This window comes from Stomoxys calcitrans, chromosome 5, assembly GCF_963082655.1.
Source record: "Stomoxys calcitrans chromosome 5, idStoCalc2.1, whole genome shotgun sequence".
Taxonomy (NCBI): Eukaryota; Metazoa; Arthropoda; class Insecta; order Diptera; family Muscidae; genus Stomoxys; species Stomoxys calcitrans.
Genome location: NC_081556.1, coordinates 104,417,335 through 104,436,463, shown reverse-complemented (window position 1 = coordinate 104,436,463; position 19,129 = coordinate 104,417,335). Strand labels below are relative to the sequence as shown.

Below are 19,129 nucleotides of genomic sequence, written 5' to 3'. Positions count from 1 at the left end.
CTCTATGTTGTTCTCTGTGTTCCTTTTTCGATGCTAGCTCCATGTTTTCCCCTTCTCGGGATGTCTCGCAGACCTCAACAAGTCTGAAGGAGTTATATCCTACGGATTCACGAAGTTTAGACTGAAGGTGAATTAAAGCGATGGGTTTGAGAAATCAGAAAATGTCTCAGCAGTTATTGCGGAACACTTGTCTGAGGAACTATCGACAACATCTCCAAAGTCAGGCGTATTGCAGGATACTGGAAATCCTCCTGCCACAATCGAAACAGGAGAAGAAGATGTCAAGACTGGGCCCGATCATCCTTGAGTGGGTGGGTCATCCAGTGGGATTGGTTTCAAGGTGTGCGCCAGCGGGGAAGGACGGAACTCAAAAGGTACCTGGGCCGCAGTAGCTGGTGAAGTATGTAACGAGGAATCGTCCACACCGCAAGTGTCCACTGTTCTGAGTAGAAGTGGTTCCACCGATTTCACAACTACATCTGGATGCGTAAAGAAGCTCATCAAGACATGATGGAACGAATCTTGGTAGCATGAACTCCTGGCGGACTCAGAAGACTAGCCTAACGCAACATTGGTGGAAATTCTAAATGCTGACAATGGTCCGGTTTCTGCAGATAAATCTCCCGCTTCGGCGTCACTAAAGGTCCTTCTGATAGCATGAGGATTTGACGTGTTTCTTGTTCAGGAACCATGGGTTTACCGAGGAATGGTCCGTGGATTAAGAATTCCTTGACTTAAACTATTCAAGGGTACAGGGAATGGGAGACACAGAGTCTATATTCTTGCAAAGAGTAGTCTAAATATTTTAATACCCACCACCATAGGATGGGGGTATCTAGTCATTCCGTTTGTAACACCTCGAAATATTCGTCTAAGATCCCATAAAGTCAATATATTCTTGATCGTCTCGACGTTCTGATTCGATCTAGCCATGTCCGTCCGTCCGTCGAAATCACGATAGCGGTCAAACACGTAAAGGTAGCCGCTTTAAATTTTGCACAGATACTTAATGTTGATGTAGATCATTGGAAATTGCAAATGGGCCATATCGGTTCAGATTTAGATATAGCTCCCACATAAACAGATCTCCAGATTTGATTTCTTGAGCGCCTGGAAGCCGTAATTTTTACCCGATTTGGCTCAAATTTTGCATGTATTGTAGTATTTTACGACTCTCAAGAACTGTACTAAGGAAACTCCATTTAGGCCTGTAACCTGATATAGCTTCCATATAAATCGATCCCCCGATTTGATTTCTTGAGCCCCTGGAAGCCGCAATTTTTGTCCGATTTGGCTAAAATTTTGCATGTGGTGTTCTGTTACGACAATACCACAAACTTATCACGCTTATACTTGTTTCTTCTTCCGTCGCTAAGCTCTGAAGATTCAGTGGTAGTTAGCCTTAAAATAATTAAATCTCATTACTGGCTGGCTTCTCTGTATATGGCATATGATTCAGAGAATCCGTCTTCAATCCTTAAGTTGCTGGTTGAAGTCGCTTCTGCAGGGGAAAAAAAGCCTCATTGTAGGAAGTGATGCTAATGCACATCAACCAATATGGGCAAGTTTGGATATTAACGAAAAGGGTGAGGGGAGAGATACTTATCGAATATATTATAAGTTGCAAACTGGCGCTATGTAATAAAGGGGATAAACCGACCTTTATTACCAGGAACAGGCGTGAGGTACTTGATGTTACATTTGTATCGGAGGATATAAGCGTAAGTGTATGTGACTGGGAAGTGTTGGATGACCACAGCTTTCCGATCGTCGTTATATTAATTTCAGTCTTGGCGAAAATACAGCAGAAGTGTTCCCTCGGCTAAACAGAAGAGGGGTGGATTGGAATAAATTTCGGCACTAATTCCGCACGTCTATCCCTTCTGGACGAGAAAAGGAAGTGGTAACTGCGCAGGATATAGACAAAATAGCGGATCACGAAGCCCCTGAAAGACTCGCTTGTGTCAGCATGTCCTAGTGCCAAGCCATGGATCAAACAGCGACCGCCATGGTGGCCCCCAAACCTTGGGGTCTATGGAAGTACTGCAGAAAACTCTTCAACAGAGCAAAAGCCATAAGAGCACCACATGATTGGGACATCTATAAGGCTGAGCTAAGAAAATATAAGGGCGAGCTGAGAAAGGCTCAGAACAAATCCTGGGTAGAATTCTGCAGCTCCGTGGAGGATACATCTGAGGCCTCTAGATTAAGGAAGATTCTGTACTCGAAACCAATTACGGTGGGGTTTATTCAGAAGTCAGAGAATGTATGGACAACGTTTAGTGAGGAAAAACTAGAACTGTTCGTTGACATACATTTCCCGGGAAATTCTCCAACGGACAATGTGGCGCACGAAGAGCTTGTCCCTGGTATGCATTCGTCGGAGGTTATTAGGGAAATTGTGTTTGAGCCGAAAATCCTTTAGGCGTTAAGAAGTTTCGACTCCTTTAAGTCGCCAGGCCCTGATGATGTATCACCGGTTAAATTACAAGCTGTGTCTGATAGACTGGTTCCTTGGCTTAGGGAGATATACCCTGCTTGTATCAGCAAGCGTTAGTATACCTTCGTTATTATACATCACAATCGATTAAAAGTTCCTGTTTACATAAATAAACAAAAAACAAAACGTTACCAATAAAAATTTATATTTTCAACTTTAAATGCAATATATAAAAAATAAATATACAGATATAAAAAAATTATTAACAAACCCTCATGACAATAGCATTATAAAGCAATAAACAACTTTACAATTTCGATTTCATGAAAGATTTTAAATGCGTATGGAAAACTTTAGGCACCGGTTGCTGATTCAAAGGACTATTTTTGGCCTCCTCAAAGATGCGTTCGTAAACGTTGCCATCATAAGCACCCAAAGTTGATAATAAATTTCTGTCATGAAAATCAAAGCCATCACAAATTGCCACAGCATCTTTGCGTATAGCCGCCAAGGAGTCCTCCAAACGTCTTTGCAGAGCACGTAAGTCGGCATCGGAAATTTGTATGACCTGCAAGAGAAAATGGTAGTCCAATTGCAAAGACTTCTTTGATTTTCACATTTTGTAGACTTACTCTGAGTATTTCGTTCATATTCTTCAAGGCTGTATTCACCAAATACAATTCCAAGAGATTTCGCAAAACTTTATTTAAAGCAGGACTACGGTTCTTCGAGCTGGGACCTGTCATTTCTTCCAGAAAGGTTTTCGCTATAAAACAGCGTCCGTATAACTAAAAAAATTAAAATAAAAAAAAAATTTAAGCTTTTATGACTTAGCCTATGTTTCTTACACACCTCAGCTGCTTGGGTCAATTCAATGCCTGCATTATTGGCAGCTTCACCCTGCGTTTGGCCACCCAGCATGCGGGCCGCTATGTTTTCCAAAGCCAAACGAGTTTTGCTACACACAAGACATAAATAAAAAAGAGAAACGAAATAAAAACTATTATGGATAGTTCGGTAGGTCAGAACCAAAGCCAAACGAACACGTACGAGTTAAAGGACATTAAGGTAGACCGCGCCGAGACTTACGAGTATATACCCTTCGCTGTAGTTTATATGCGCCAAGTTCTCTGGACCAGAGCTGTGAAGTCTGACCCTCGATTCCGATCTCAGGTCATAGGAGTATTTTGTCCAACGGTATGAAATAAGGCCCCAATACAATAAATCCCCAAAACGGAAAATGAAATAAGAACCCAAAATTTTATACATGAAGCATTACCAACGATAATTGCGGCTTTATTTCGTTTTATAGGGCCAAACCTAAACTTTTATACATGAAACATTACCAACGATAATTGCGGCTTTATTTCGTTTTATGGGGCTTTATTTCATTTTAAATATTAGGGCTTAATTTCGTTTGAAATAAGACCCCGAATTTTAAAATGACACAAAGCCCCAAACCTATTTCTTTTTAGTTTGAGGTGTTTTTTTTTTCGTTTCGTTGAGGCTTTTTCACTTTTACTTTAGGGGTGAAATAAAGCCCCATATTTGGGTTTTTATCTCATTTTCCGTTTGGGGCTTTATTGCATTGGGGCCTTATGTCCAAGTCGGAGCAAACTTTCTCAACTCCTAACTGCAGTCCGTGAAGTTCTCCATCTTCGACTCAGCCTTTAAAAGCTTGACTCCAGTCAACAACGAAGCCCTGCTTTGAACGATCAAAAAGGCCATAATTGAAAGGCAGTATATAATATGGCCCCAATGCAATAAAACCTTAAACGGAAAATGAAATAAAGACCCAAAAATGGGACTTTATTTTATAATGAAATAAGATCCTAAAAGTAAAAATGAAATAAGGCCAGAATAAAATTAAACAAGTAAAAGCGTGCCTTGTTCGGCCGGGCCGATTCTTATATACCCTCTAATATGGATTGCTTTTGTCAAGTTCTGTGTCCGATATCTCTTTATAGGGGAAACAAGTGATAATGGATAATAATTTTTATGCTATTGCAACTGAACCAAGTTAAAACCCGATTGGAGCCGTAATTGGTTTAGCTATTGGAGACCAACGTGGAAGTCTTTATGCGAAATTTCAGCAAAATCGAGTAACAATTACGCCCTCTATAGGCTCAAGAAGTATAATCGGGAGATCGGTTTATATGGGAGCTATATCAGATTATGAGCCTATTTAGACCATACTTGGTATTCCAAGTTATTGGAAGTCATAACAAAACACTTCATGCAAAATTTCAGCAAATATTCGGGTAATAATTACGCCCTCTAGCGGCTCAAGCCGTCAAGATTCGAGATCGGTTTATATGGGAGCTATATCAGGTTAAAAACCGATATGGACCATGCTTAACAGAGTTGTTGGAAGTCATAACAAAAAACCTCATGCAAGATTTTAGCCAAGATCGGATCAAAATTGCGCCCTCTATCCAAGATCGGTATATATGGCAGCTTTGTTAGGTTATGAACCGTTTTAAACCATACTTAGCAGAGTTGTTGGACGTTATACCAAAACACCACGTGCAAAATTTCAGTCAAATCGGACGGGAATTGCGCTCTCTAGAGGTTCAAGGGGTCAAAACCCAAGATCGGTTTATATGGCAGCTATATCAAAACAAGAACCGATTTGGCCCATTTACAATCCCAACCGACTACACTAACAGAAAGTATTTGTGCAAAATTTCAAGCTTCTAGCTTTACTACTTCGAAAGTTAGCGTGCTTTCGACAGACAGATGGACGGACGGACATGGCTAGATCGACTTAAAATGTCATGACGATCAAGAACATATATTCTTTATGGGGTCTTAGATATATTTCGAGGTGTTACAAACAGAATGACGAAATTAGTATACCTCATCCTATGATGGAGGGTATAAAAATTTTTAAGAAAGCAGCTATAACAGGACCCATACTTAAGGGTCATGGCGATGGTGACTGCCCTCCACAAAGATAGGAAAGATATCAAGTCGTTTCTGTGACAAAAGTAATATGCCTAGCCGAACTTTGCATACCCTCCCCATCAGGTATATATGTAAACCACCTTTTGTCATAATCTGGTGAACATTTTTTAATTTCTGCATCAATAGCAGCTTTATCGAAATATGGTCCGATTTGGACCAAATTCGTCAGGGACATTGAGTGGTTAAATAAATACAAGTCACTTCAATTTTGTAGAACAAAATATTGGTCTTTTTGACAGCTATATCAAATATAGACCGATTTGGGCCAAATTGAAGAAGGATGTCGAGTGGTCTAACAAAACACACTGTGCCAAATTTCAGCGAAATCGAAATCTTTTATGGCGCTAAGACTTTTAAATCGAGTGATCGGTCTATATGTCAGCTATATCCAAAGCTTGACCGATATGGGCCAAACTGAAGATGGATGTCAAGTGGTCTAACACAACGCACTGTCCCAAATTTCAGCGAAATCGAACAATAAATGCGCCTTTTGTGGACCCAAGACCTTAAATCGAGAGATCGGTCTATATGACAGCTATATCCAAATCTTGGCCGATCTGGGCCAAATTGAAGAAGGATGTCGAGTGGTCTAACAAAACACACTGTGCCAAATTAAATCATTATGTCGAAGGGCTAAACACAACTCACTGTCCCAAATTTCAGCGAAATCGGACAATAAATGGGTCCTTTAGGGACCCCAAGGCCTTAAAACGAGAAATTGGTCTTTATGGCAGCTATATCTAAATCTGGACCGATCTGGGCTAAATTAAAACAGGATGTCGAAGAGCTTAACACAACTCACTGCCCTAAATTTCAGTGAAATCGTATAATTAATGCGCCTTTTATGGCCAAGACTTTAAATCTAGAGATCGGACTATATGACAGCTATATCCAAATCTGGACCGATCTGGGCCAAATTAAAACGAGATATCGAAGAGATAGACACACTGTCCCAAATTTCAGCGAAATCTGTTAATCAATACGCCATTTATGGGCCCAAGCCCTTAAATCGAGAGATCGGTCTATATGGCAACTATATCACAATTTTGACAGATCTGGACCATATTGAAGAAGGATGTTGAGCCATTTCATCGAAATCGGAAGATCGGTCTATATGGCAACTAAATCAAAATATGGTCCGATCTGGACCACATTCAACAAATAGTTTTAGGGGTCTACCAGAACTCAAAATGCCAAATTTTATCAAAATCAGATGAAATTTTTTCCTTTTATAGGCTCAATACCCTATATCAGGAAATCGGTCAATATGGCAGCTACATCCAAATATTGTCCTATCTGGACCAAATTGCCAATGTGCCAAATGTGTAAATTTTCATCGAAATAGGTTAATAAATGGATCTTTTATGGCGTTAAAACCCTATATCGAGAGATCGGGCGGTCGGTCTATAGGGCAGCTATATCCAAATATGGGGTCTACCAAAACTCACTGTGCCAAATTTTATCGAAATCGGATGAAAAATTACCAATTTATTCCCTCAAGACTTTAAGTCTGGAGATCGGTCTATATAGCTGCTATATATAACTAAATTCCAATTTTTTAAGATCGGAAGGTCAGGTTTGTATACAAAAAATACGAAATCATCAAAAATTGTTTGGAAGATGTTTTTATACCCAAGATATCTGCAAAATTTTTTGTAAATACCCGGATATTTACCCATTTAACCGGGTAAATACCTTTTGGGGATTTACCTATCGCCCATGTCTACACATTGATCTACAGCACAGCAATGAGCCGGTTCGTTTGGTTTGTCTGTTTGAGCCCATTTTCTTATAAAAAATCCATCTTAAGGAAACCCTTTAAATTTTTTCGTTTTGTGATACGGCTCCAACCGGTTTTTGTTTTTTGTTACCCTACTTCATCCATATATTACTTACTTTGCCGTTGCACTTTGCAATACTTGTACAATGTTCTCCAATGATCCCGACCAGTTCTCAACGACAGCCGTTTGTAAATATGACACAGTGGGAGCCAATGGCTTACCGGCCAATGCTTGCTGACCCGATTTCATTAAAAATCGACCCACTTGCAGCAACAAGACAGTATTTTCACCTTCATACGTGCAGCCTGCAGTGGTGGTGGTGTACAAATTGCTCATGTTGGAAGAGGCCAAATAGCCATGGCCACCGCAAGCTAAGCGCAAACGCTCCACTCCTGAAGCACTGTCACTGGTGCTGAGCACTTTCATGGCACATGAGAGCGCATGTATTTCAGGCAAGCCTGTGAATATACCACGCTTTATCTCAGCAGCTGTTTGTTGATAGATCTGACCCAATTTCTGAGTAGCCAATTTGTTAGCAATGCAAGTGGCTATTTCGGGAAACAGTTTCATTTGTTGCGTCACATGATCCATAATTTGAACCTCGGGTTCTCTGGAAAAAGAAGTCTTCAAATTAAAAACAAACAAAAATTATGGAAAGTGTAACATTTACTTGGGATTTATGGGCGATTGTCTTCGCACCGCCGAATAGCGAGTGGCTATGGTGGTGGCCACTGCCAACATTGCTGCATGATTGGAGGCTATCCAACAACGACCAGAGAGCATTGAAAAATAACTCAATCCTGCTGCTGGACTCTGCTCAAAAGTGCCATCGCGATTAACTTGAGCATGACGCATTAGCATATTTGTGCGGGGTATGCGAACATTTTTCATGCCCAAATATCCATTATTGACTCCATAGAAACCAAATTTCTTACCAATGTCACCAATGTCGATGCCTGGCAAAGGCATAAATGTCTCCATGTCACGCAGAGGTACAAAAAAGGTGGCCACACCCTTTGGCTCATTGTCGATAAATAAATTCGCCATGGCAATACAATGTGTGGATGAGTGACCCACTAAAATGGAAAAGGATTTGGTTAATCTTCCTGACAGCATATTGCTATTGAACATTCACACTCACATCCGCCAGGCCAAAATTTATAGGCGGTTATCGTTGGTGTATTCAAAATAAACTCATCGGTTTCGCGATCAAAATCAGCTCTGGTCTCCAAGCCCCTTAAGAATGTCCCATGGCCTAGTTCTGTTTGGGCATATGCTATAGCGATATCAAAATTCTCGGCTGGTTTACCGAATTTCTCAAATTGTTCGTCAGTGCCCAAATTGCGTATGGCCTCAATTGTCACAGAGAGATGCACGGTGAAGGGATTTCCAGCCGGCTGTGCACCCCACATATTGGTGCCACTAAAAAGTCCACTGGAAAAGAGAGAGTGGTAAAAAGAAAACTGAAATCATTTTCGATGGCGAGTGAAATCGAATCGGTGTTACGCTAATGATCTGCGATAAGCTCTTGCTAAGCAAACGTGGGAATTAATAATTCTTTTTAAATACCTCTCTGGTGTAAAGTATGCCACCATTATTATACGGACAATATAGACTCCTTCATAGTCGGAGTTTGGAAAAAACCAGATTTTTTTTTGACCCCTGGAGTAGTTTGCGCCTTCTTCTCCTTCATAAGATTGCTCGGTATGAATTGGAAAGTGAACTAACGAGTGATTTATTCCATGTACACGGTCATTCTGAGCCCATTGCTGACAGACGGGACACTGCACAGTGGGATAGAACCAAAAAAAAAAACTGGTAAAAAAAAGCCGTGTGAGAACGGGTAGAGATATCTCTTTGAAATTACTCATCATGCATTTGACATATTCATTTCTCCGACATTCACAAAAATTAAAATCAAACAAAGGCCTTCTCAAATTGCAAAATAAGAAGTAGGCCTCGGTCAAAATTGCAAAAAAAAAAACAAAAATCGAACATCCCCGAAACAAGAGAAGATATCGTAGACCCAAAGCGAACTTTTTTGTAGGAAACGAACCAGTTGCAGTTTTCCCTCATGGCAACCCCTTCTAATTATAAATAGAAATTGTCTTGATCAGGATAAGTGGGAGCCAATAGAGCACTTGTATTACTCATATACGGGTCCACACTCACACAGGTTTTTGACCTTGTCGCCTACACTTTTTCTCGCTTAAGTATAACAATGGGGGCCAGTTTTGAAAGTGAACAAGGAACAAGGAGTCCCTTACATAGTTCGATGACACCAAATGTCAAATGGATATGAGAGGGTATAATCCCAAACGGTATGAAAATTCCGGGCATTGGACCAACCGCCCTGATTGTTATAGCCACAATAGCCATTTGACTTTCTGTGATAATCCCATGGCAGCCGGTTGTACGAACCGGATTGGCCCGATGGTGTACAACACACTACAACAACAACAACTATCATACCGGATTACCTATTCCAAGATGGCTCAGATATTTGCGTTATGATCCAGCAAACAATAGAAGAGGTCGTCAACTGGATGTACAATGTAGACGCCCGGTTTAATTTTCAAAAGGTGGAGCTGATCAACTTTAAAAGCCTGTCAAAAGGCCTCCGTACCACCTACTATTGCTTTTGCATATATTCTCGCTAGCATCTCAGTTCAAATGCAAATTTGTCCATGAACATTCCATAAAGGAACAGGGACATAATCCTCACATATCAATGAAAGTTTTCCGATTCAAGTTTATGCTCAATAACAAGGGGCCTTCTTTTATAACCCAGTCTGAGCGGAGTGCCGCAGTGCGACACCTCTTTGGGGAGAAGTTTTTACATGACTGCCATACTAATTTATCAAATCGCATAGTTTCTCACTTAGATCGCCAGTGAGTGATCAATATATTTAATACTTACGGCCATATATCGGTACCACCCGGATTCAATTCGGCCTGTAACTTTTGCAACTTTTTCGCTAGTCGTATAGAATCTTTGACAGCTTCAGTGTATAAGTCTTCATGGGATAAATTAAGGGTTTTGAACATGCTCTCTTCCTTCATGTCAGCGTAAACGGATTTTTCTAAAATAAGAATATAAAAATATTCAATTATGAGTAATAGCTTGAAAATATCAAAAAGCCGACCCAAATTGCCTTCTTGTGTTTGATAAACGTCGGGCGCTCAGAAGTTATGAAGTCGGGTGGTCGGTCGTTGGTGAGAATTATGTGGAGATGGTCTGACCCTAAAGAAATTACGGCTTGTCAGGTTACCGGCTGGTATAATGCGAGAGTCTGCTGTGTTAATAATGTCTCCGAATTTCCTCTCGGCAACTAGCACATTTGAGGGGGGTGTCAGTTCACTAAAGCTGCGATTTGTGTACTCTCTGAAGCCGACCCAAATGGCCTTCTTGTGATTGATAAAAGTCGGGCGCTCAGAAGTTATGAAGTCGGGTGATCGGTCGATGGTGAGAATTATGTGGAGATGGTCTGACCCTAAATAAATTACGGCTTGTCAGGTTACATCAGGAGATCAGGGAATGCAATAGAAATGTCTAGTGAATTGCTTCTCGTAATTCTAGTGGGGGCATCCTCATTCACCGTTCAAAACGTGGAGCCTTCAATTTGCTCTGCTGTTGTTGTTGTTGTTACCTAAGGGAGAATCCCATGTAACGTGATCCGCATTAGAGTCTCCTAGAAACAGACGATAAGGACCAAACAGTAGCCCACTTATGTCTGGCCTGTCAGCTTAGCCATTAACTGGGTGCCAACTACCAACCGTCGGTATGTACACGTTGTATAGCTCTATCTGGGCAGTACCAGAACTAATTGCTATCCCCATGCACTGCGTGTTGGGGTCAATCGCGCCAGGTGCAGGCGAGAGGGGTCTATACTGCACGGAATTGTGTATCACGAAAGCCAATCGCCCACCCCCATTCCTTAAGCGATCCTTATGTAGCACATTGTATCCGTGACAACTGGGAAGCTGCAGATGTTGGTCAGCTTGGTCTCCTGGATCGCTATCTTTTTGAACTTGCCTCTCAGACCATTGCAATTCAATTGCAAACATGATACATTTCCCGGCACTGGCCTGGCAATATTGGGGCTGGGATGCTGCTGTGCATTTATTGGTTCACGGGAGATGTCGGGGGGTCACATATTCCGGACGCAAACGGTGACAACGGTAATGCTTGTGACCCACTGCAGTCTATGTTCGCACAGCACCTTGCAAAATATTAAGTGTGACTATATTCCCGTAGTGACATAAGACCAGAGCAAGATCGGAAATGTACCCACTCCATGCGCCGGTTACACCACACCGACCGATGATGGAGGCGATTCTGGCAGACCGAACAGAACCAGAGTTTGGGTTTATTTTCGATCCCGACACGGAGCAGAAAAAGGGACGAACACGTACACTGAGGCGGCAGCCCTTGCCGATGAAAGATTACATCGGGTCAATACGGTGCGTACAACCATGTGATTGCACATATGTTGGGCTTGTGAAGGTTAAAAAAGTTTAGACAAAATGTGGTGTCGTCAAATGTATTGAGCAGGCACAAAAAATCCAATTCTAAACAGTAGAGAACGTTGCACTGAAATTTTGTCCTTAGAAAAAATTTATTATAATTTTTATGTTTAGAATAAATTGAATTAAAATATTTTTCTTTAGACAAAATAATTTTTGGGATTGGCTCGACCCCTAAACCCTTTATGCCTAGTTTACAAATTGCAAAAAGAAAAAGACTAAAGGGTATTCGTTTCTCTATTAGCAAAAAAATCTCCTTTATAGCATGGGACGGTCTAGCTCTTTTAGGTTAGGGAATGTTTAATCCCCTGTTTTGAATAAATTGATATTTAAGCAAGCATTCATTGGAATTTGTTATGTATGTATTATTCACTTTCGGATTTGACCTATAGAAAACACCAATTCATTATACAATTATGTGCATTTGACGTGTTTTCGTTGTTTAATTTGCAGTAACAAATCACTATTGAATTTAAAAATGCTTTGTCTGTTTAAAAGTCTGTGAATATTTGGAATTGTTTTATGTTACTGTCTGTTACCCACCACCATAGGATGGGGGTATACTAATCAAGTCATTCCGTTTGTAACACCTCAAAATATTCGTCTAAGACCCCATAAAATATATATATTTTTGATCGTCTCGACGTTCTGATTCGAAATAACCTTGTCCGTCCGTCTGTCGAAATCACGATAACGGTCGTACGCGCTAAGCACGCCGCTTTTGCCCAGACACTTAAAACCGATGTAGGTCGCAAATTGCATTGCAAATGGACCATATCGGTTCATATTTAGATAAAGCTTCCATGTAAAACGATCTCCCGATTTGAAGTCTTGAGCCCCTGGAAGCCGCAATTTTTGTCTGGTTTGGCTGAAATTTTGCTCATAGTGTTCGGTTATGACTCTCAACAACTGTGTCAAGTACGGTCCTAATCGGCCTATAACATGATATACCTCCCATATAAACCGATATCACGATTTGACTTCTTGAGCCCCTGGAAGCCGCAATTTTTGTCTGGTTTGGCTGAAATTTTGCACATAGTGTTCGGTTATGATTTGCAACAACTGTGTTAAGTATGGTCCGAATCGGTGTATAACCTGATATAGCTCCTTCAGGCCCTGGAAACCACAATTTTTGTTCGATTAAGCTTAAATTGCAAAATTTGCACATCGTTTTCTGTTATGACTTCCAACAACTGTACTAAGTAAATTCCAAATCGGTCTATAACCTGGTACAGCTCCCATATAAACCGATCTGCCGATTTAACTTCTTGATTCCTAACAAATCGCAATTTTTGTCCGATTTAAATTTTACGACTTCTAACAACTGTGCCAAGTACGGTTCAAATTGGTCTATAACCTGATAAAGCTGCCATATAAACCGATCTCCCGATTTGACTTATTCAGCCCCTGGAAGCCGCAATTTTTGTCCGATTTAGTTAAAATTTTTTACATAGTTTTCTGTTATGCCAAGTGCAGTTCAGCCTGATATATCTCCCATAACCTGATATACTTTTTGAACCCATATAAGACTTAATTCTTATCCAATTTCGCTGAAATTTTGCACAAGCAAGAGCGTTCAAAGTTCGGCCGGGTCGAATCTTATGTACCCTCCACCATGGATAGCATTTGTCGAGTTCTTTGCGCGGCAAAGTGTAATAAATAAGAACTGTTATGCTATAGGAGCTATATCCAATTATTGTCCGGACCATATTCGGACCATAAATGAATTGAATGCTGAACATTGTAGAAGTCATTGTGTAATATTTCAGTCCTTGCGCCTTGTAGGGGCTCAAGAAGCAAAATCGGGAGATCGGAAGAAGCCGTAGAACAAAATTTCTGCCAAATCAGATGAGAATTGCGCCCTTTAGAAGTTCAAGATCCCAGATCGGTTTATATGGCAGCTACATCAGGTTATGCAGGGATTTACGCCGTACTAAACACATTTGTTGGAAGTGATACCAAAAACACCACGTACAAAATTTCAGTCAAATCTGACGAAAATTGCTCCCTCTAGAGGCTCAAGAAGTCAAGATCAAAGATCGGTTTATATAGCAGCTATATCAAAACATGGACCGATTTGGCTCATTTACAATCCCAACCGACCTAGACTAATGAAAAGTATTTGTTCAAAATTTCAAGAGCCTACCTTTACTCCTTCGATAGTTAGGGTGCTTTCGACAGACAGACGGACGGACGGACGGACAGATGGACGGGCAGACGGACGGACAGATGGTCGGGCAGACGGACGGACATGGCTAGATCGACTTAAAATGTCATGACAATCAAGAGTATTTCTTTTTTATGGGGTCTTAGACGCCTATTTCGAGGTTTTACAAACACAATGACATAAAAAAATTCACATATACAGGGTGGCTGATGAAAGCCGCTACCAAAAAAAAATGTAATAACTTTTTTTCTATTTAATAATAATAATTTAATAATTAATTTAATTAATTAATTAATTAATTTAATTAATAATAATTTAATAATTAATTTAATAATTTAATTTAACATGAATAAAAGAAAAATGTATTCCATACACCGAAAAAAAAATGTAGCAATATTCATCATTGTAGCAATATTCATCAGCCACTCTCTATAATTCGGTTTGACTATCTTTGATATATCGCAAACATGGTGACTCAGTCTTCGAGTAATTTACTATTTATCAGAATAGTCTACCAGGAACATAGGCTGTGTAAATAGAATCTCCCTGTCTGTCAGCTAATAAGTAGAGGTGTGCACATGAGTCGTGAGTTGTCGTGTCACGCGTAAATCACGCTTGAGTTCCGTGATTCGTGAGTGAGATCCAAATCCAATCACGTGATCTTGCGTGAACGTGATAGAATTGAAATTCTTCATGCGTGAGCGTGAGTGAGTGAAATCATGACTCACGAGCCATTTACGAGCCACTCACGAATCGCTGACGAATCACAAGCCGCTCACGAGTCGCTGACGAATCAAGAGCCGCTCACGACTCACAGGCAGCTCACGAGTCGCTCATGACTAACGAAACGTTCACGACTCACGAGACGTTCGGGACTCACGAGAAAATCACAACTAAAGTACAAAAAATAACGGAAATCAAAATTTTTTGCAAGGTCTCAAATTAAACGGTGTTATAACGTATGAATCTGTGTATAGATGCATAAAACTTAAATGAGCAAGTAAGTGGTTATGCGGGGCTGATAAATTTTATACATTGATATTTGTAAGTTCAAATGCTGTTCGAGTTGAGATGCATCAAAAAAAGTTATTATTCTCTTCATGGAAACATTAATTCTCTAAAAATGCCTCATGAGTCGTGGTTGTCTCGTGAGTAGTGATTTTCTCGTGAGTCGTGCATGAGGGTGCGTAACATTTATTTCTCGTAAGCGTACGTGAATGTGAGACGACATAAAAAAGTGCGTGAGTAACATTTTTTCTCGTAAGTAGACACGCGCACATCTCTACTACTAAGAATTGCAAAATATCTAGGTTTTGTTAATAATTGTGCGTCTCCATGATGTCTTTGGTCCTCCTCATATGCGCGAACTCTGTGTATCTCACTGTATGGCTTTCGTAGTGTTTGCCCAAGCCAACCATATTTCCTTCTTTTTTTTGAGTTCTTTTTTATTTGGGAGTTCTTTTTTATTTGGGAGTTCTTTTTTATTTGGGAGTTGTCTTTCCATCATAGCTTTATTATTGTCCACAAAAATCTGTTTCTGAAGGTTTGAACTTTGACTTTAAGGGCTAAATTTACCAGCCATGTTTCTGAGCCGAAAAGCACAATGCATTGCACGCAAGCTTTGTTTATATGTTATTTGGTTTTCGGCGAAAAGACATTGAAGTTCCATATATTGGGTTGCCCAAAAAGTAATTGCGAATTTTTCATATAGTCGGCGTTGAAAAATTTTTTCACAGCTTGTGACTCTGTAATTGCATTCTTTCTTCTGTCAGTTATCAGCTGTTACTTTTAGCTTGCTTTAGAAAAAAAGTGTAAAAAAGTATATTTGATTAAAGTTCATTCTAAGTTTTATTAAAAAAGCATTTAATTTCTTTTAAAAAATCCGCAATTACTTTTTGGGCAACCCAATATTTTTAGTTTATAAAATGTTGTTCGGGCTTTATATATACGAGAGACTGCATCGTATAAGGCGCCTCCTCTAGTTGTTATAGTACTACCCAGGTATTGAAAGATTTTCACGCTTAGGATTATTGTATTATTAAACAAAAATTTTGATGATTGGTTTCCTTGAATCACCATGCATTTTGTTTGGCCAACGTTAATAGCCAGATGGTCAATGTTTTTTTGCATGTCTTCTTTGTTTGTCGCAAGTAGTGCGAGGTCATCAGCGTAGACCTCGGATAAGGTTATATAAAAAGGATCCTAAAGCAGTTTAGCCTGAGAGCTCCATGCCGTCTAAAGGTCTAAAGTCTGTCACTATGTTCGCTTTTCGCGATTGCTAAAATTTGCGTGTGGTGCTTTTTTATGACTTCGATCATTTGTACCAAGTATAATGTGAATCGGTCCATAACCTGATATAAAGGGTGATTTTTTTGAGGTTAGGATTTTCATGCATTAGTATTTGACAGATCACGTGGGATTTCAGACATGGTGTCAAAGAGAAAGATGCTCAGTATGCTTTGACATTTCATCATGAATAGACTTACTAACGAGCAACGCTTGCAAATCATTGAATTTTATTACCAAAATCAGTGTTCGGTTCGAAATGTGTTCATTCACCGTTCAGCGATGAGGCTCATTTCTGGTTGAATGGCTACGTAAATAAGCAAAATTGCCGCATTTGGAGTGAAGAGCAACCAGAAGCCGTTCAAGAACTGCCCATGCATCCCGAAAAATGCACCGTTTGGTGTGGTTTGTACGCTGGTGGAATCATTGGACCGTATTTTTTCAAAGATGCTGTTGGACGCAACGTTACGGTGAATGAACACATTTCGAACCGAACACTGATTTTGGTAATAAAATTCAATGATTTGCAAGCGTTGCTCGTTAGTAAGTCTATTCATGATGAAATGTCAAAGCATACTGAGCATCTTTCTCTTTGACACCATGAAAATCCTAACCTCAAAAAAATCACCCTTTAGTTCCCATATTATCTGATCGCCAAATGAGACTTCTTGAGCATCTAGAGCATTCTATGCTGAATTTAGTCTGAATCAGTGCAAAACTTGCTATAGCTCTCAAATAAAACGATCTTTCGAAAATCCAAAGAATTTAATTATTGCGGTCCACGATGGAGGGTATATGATAATCACTCGAACTTGATTAGCTTGGTTGAAAATTTAATATCGGTAATGCAAATTTCTTAAAATTTGGGTTTCTTTGCAGATTTCCTTAAAAATTTGACCAGGTGTCCTATAAAACTTCCGTCCATATCATACATTTTCAACCAACTATAGTTGAAGACTGTAAAAATTATCAGCAATACATGTTCATTGAATTCAAAGTCCATACATCCAAAGCTTAATCGTTCTTTGCTTTTTATACCCACACTTACCCACATATCGTTTCAATTTTAATTTATCTTGGCCACCATGCCACCATATGGCAAAGTCTTCCACATTGAATGAGGCATTGTCTCGTTCTCTTTGAATGTCCGGATTGACAGTCTTGGGAATAATGCTGCTGCTGCTGCTGCCACTCATTGCTCTAAAGAAAGTGCCTTGTTGTTTTTTCTGTAAGCGAAGCACAGGTGAAAATATTATCAAGTCTATATCTGAACTAATCTAACAAATTTTTTACAGCTTACCACTAAGTGAAAGAATAATCTTGGCAACCTCATAGCAAAATACAAAAAAGAAAAACAAAGTAACAACTTGTTTTAATTTAGTTTTATTGAGAGCACACACTGTTGTACTAGCATTTAGCTGTCTAAATTCTAGCTAGAGTCTAGCAACTAGCCCAAAAAACCAAGAATCGTTTGTTTATTTGTTGAAGTGCTCCCTCGATCTAGCTCTCTTTCATGCTCTTCGACACTCTTGCTATTGCCGTTTCAATTGACAACTTGGTTCTATTTCAATGTTATTTAACTCATCTATATGAGAATACTCTCAGTTCTCTGAGGTTAAATTCCAACTTTTTCAGATCAGTGAGGAGCAAACTGGGTACTTTTTGTTATGAAAGGTTAATATGGGCTGGTTTAAGGTATAAAAATTTATGAAACTAATTAAATTCAGTATATTTGAATTTCATATTATTTTTATATATATAAAAGAGATAACAAAACTTAAACTGATTATTATTCAGCCAGAAAACCTTATTTAGCCAGGCTGAATTAATGTTTTTCCCATAGAAAACCTTATTCAGCCAGGCTGAATTAATGTTTTTTCCATAGAAAACCTTATTCAGCCTGGCTGAATTTATGTTTTCCCATAGAAAACCTTATTCAGCCAGGTTGAATTAATGTTTTCCCATAGAAAACCTAATTCAGCCAGGCTGAATTAATGTTTTCCCATAGAAAACCTTATTCAGCCAGGCTAAAATTATGTTTTCCCATAGAAAACCTTATTCAGCCAGGCTGAATTAATGTTTTCCCATAGAAAACCTTATTCAGCCAGGCTGAATTAATGTTTTCCCATAGAAAACCTTATTCAGCCAGGCTGAATTAATGTTTTCCCATAGAAAACCTTATTCAGCCAGGCTGAATTAATGTTTTCCCATAGAAAACCTTATTCAGCCAGGCTGAATTAATGTTTTCCCATAGAAAACCTTATTCAGCCAGGCTGAATTAATGTTTTCCCATAGAAAACCTTATTCAGCCAGGCTGAATTAATGTTTTCCCATAGAAAACCTTATTCAGCCAGGCTGAATTAATGTTTTCCCATAGAAAACCTTATTCAGCCAGGCTGAATTTATGTTTTTTTCCATAGAAAACCTTATTCAGCCAGGCTGAATTAATGTTTTCCCACAGAAAACCTTATTCAGCCAGGGTGAATTAATGTTTTCCCATAGAAAACCTTATTCAGCCAGGCTGAATTAATGTTTTCCCATAGAAAACCTTATTCAGCCAGGCTGAATTAATGTTTTCCCATAGAAAACCTTATTCAGCCAGGCTGAATTAATGTTTTCCCATAGAAAACCTTATTCAGCCAGGCTGAATTAATGTTTTCCCATAGAAAACCTTATTCAGCCAGGCTGAATTAATGTTTTCCCATAGAAAACCTTATTCAGCCAGGCTGAATTAATGTTTTCCCATAGAAAACCTTATTCAGCCAGGCTGAATTAATGTTTTCCCATAGAAAACCTTATTCAGCCAGGCTGAATTAATGTTTTCCCATAGAAAATCTTATTCAGCCAGGCTGAATTAATGTTTTCCCAAAGAAAACCTTATTCAGCCAGGCTGAATTAATGTTTTCCCATAGAAAACCTTATTCAGCCAGGCTGAATTAATGTTTTCCCATAGAAAACCTT

General features: G+C 39.4%; 1 protein-coding gene across 1 annotated transcript; it reads right to left on the bottom strand.

Moving 5' to 3' along the window:
• Positions 1 to 2,628: 2,628 nt before the first annotated feature.
• Positions 2,629 to 17,691, bottom strand: LOC106080778 (probable peroxisomal acyl-coenzyme A oxidase 1). The gene is made up of 9 exons (XM_013242311.2): positions 17,469 to 17,691; positions 17,217 to 17,394; positions 10,109 to 10,271; positions 8,330 to 8,622; positions 7,859 to 8,264; positions 7,304 to 7,798; positions 3,293 to 3,398; positions 3,073 to 3,228; positions 2,629 to 3,008 (listed from the first exon to the last, which is right to left on the bottom strand). Exons 1-9 carry the CDS (start codon positions 17,499 to 17,501, stop codon positions 2,748 to 2,750), a joined length of 2,091 nt encoding a protein of 696 aa, XP_013097765.2. The 5' UTR covers positions 17,502 to 17,691; the 3' UTR covers positions 2,629 to 2,747.
• Between the last annotated feature and the right edge of the window lie 1,438 nt (positions 17,692 to 19,129).

Coding starts and splice junctions, on each gene's coding strand:
- LOC106080778 (XM_013242311.2), bottom strand. CDS start 17,501: ATGAGGTTGCCAAGATTATTCTTTCACTTAGTG. Junction 7,799..7,858: donor CAATCGCCCATAAATCCCAA/GTAAATGTTACA, acceptor TTCTTTTTCCAG/AGAACCCGAGGTTCAAATTA. Junction 3,009..3,072: donor ATATGAACGAAATACTCAGA/GTAAGTCTACAA, acceptor TTTCTCTTGCAG/GTCATACAAATTTCCGATGC.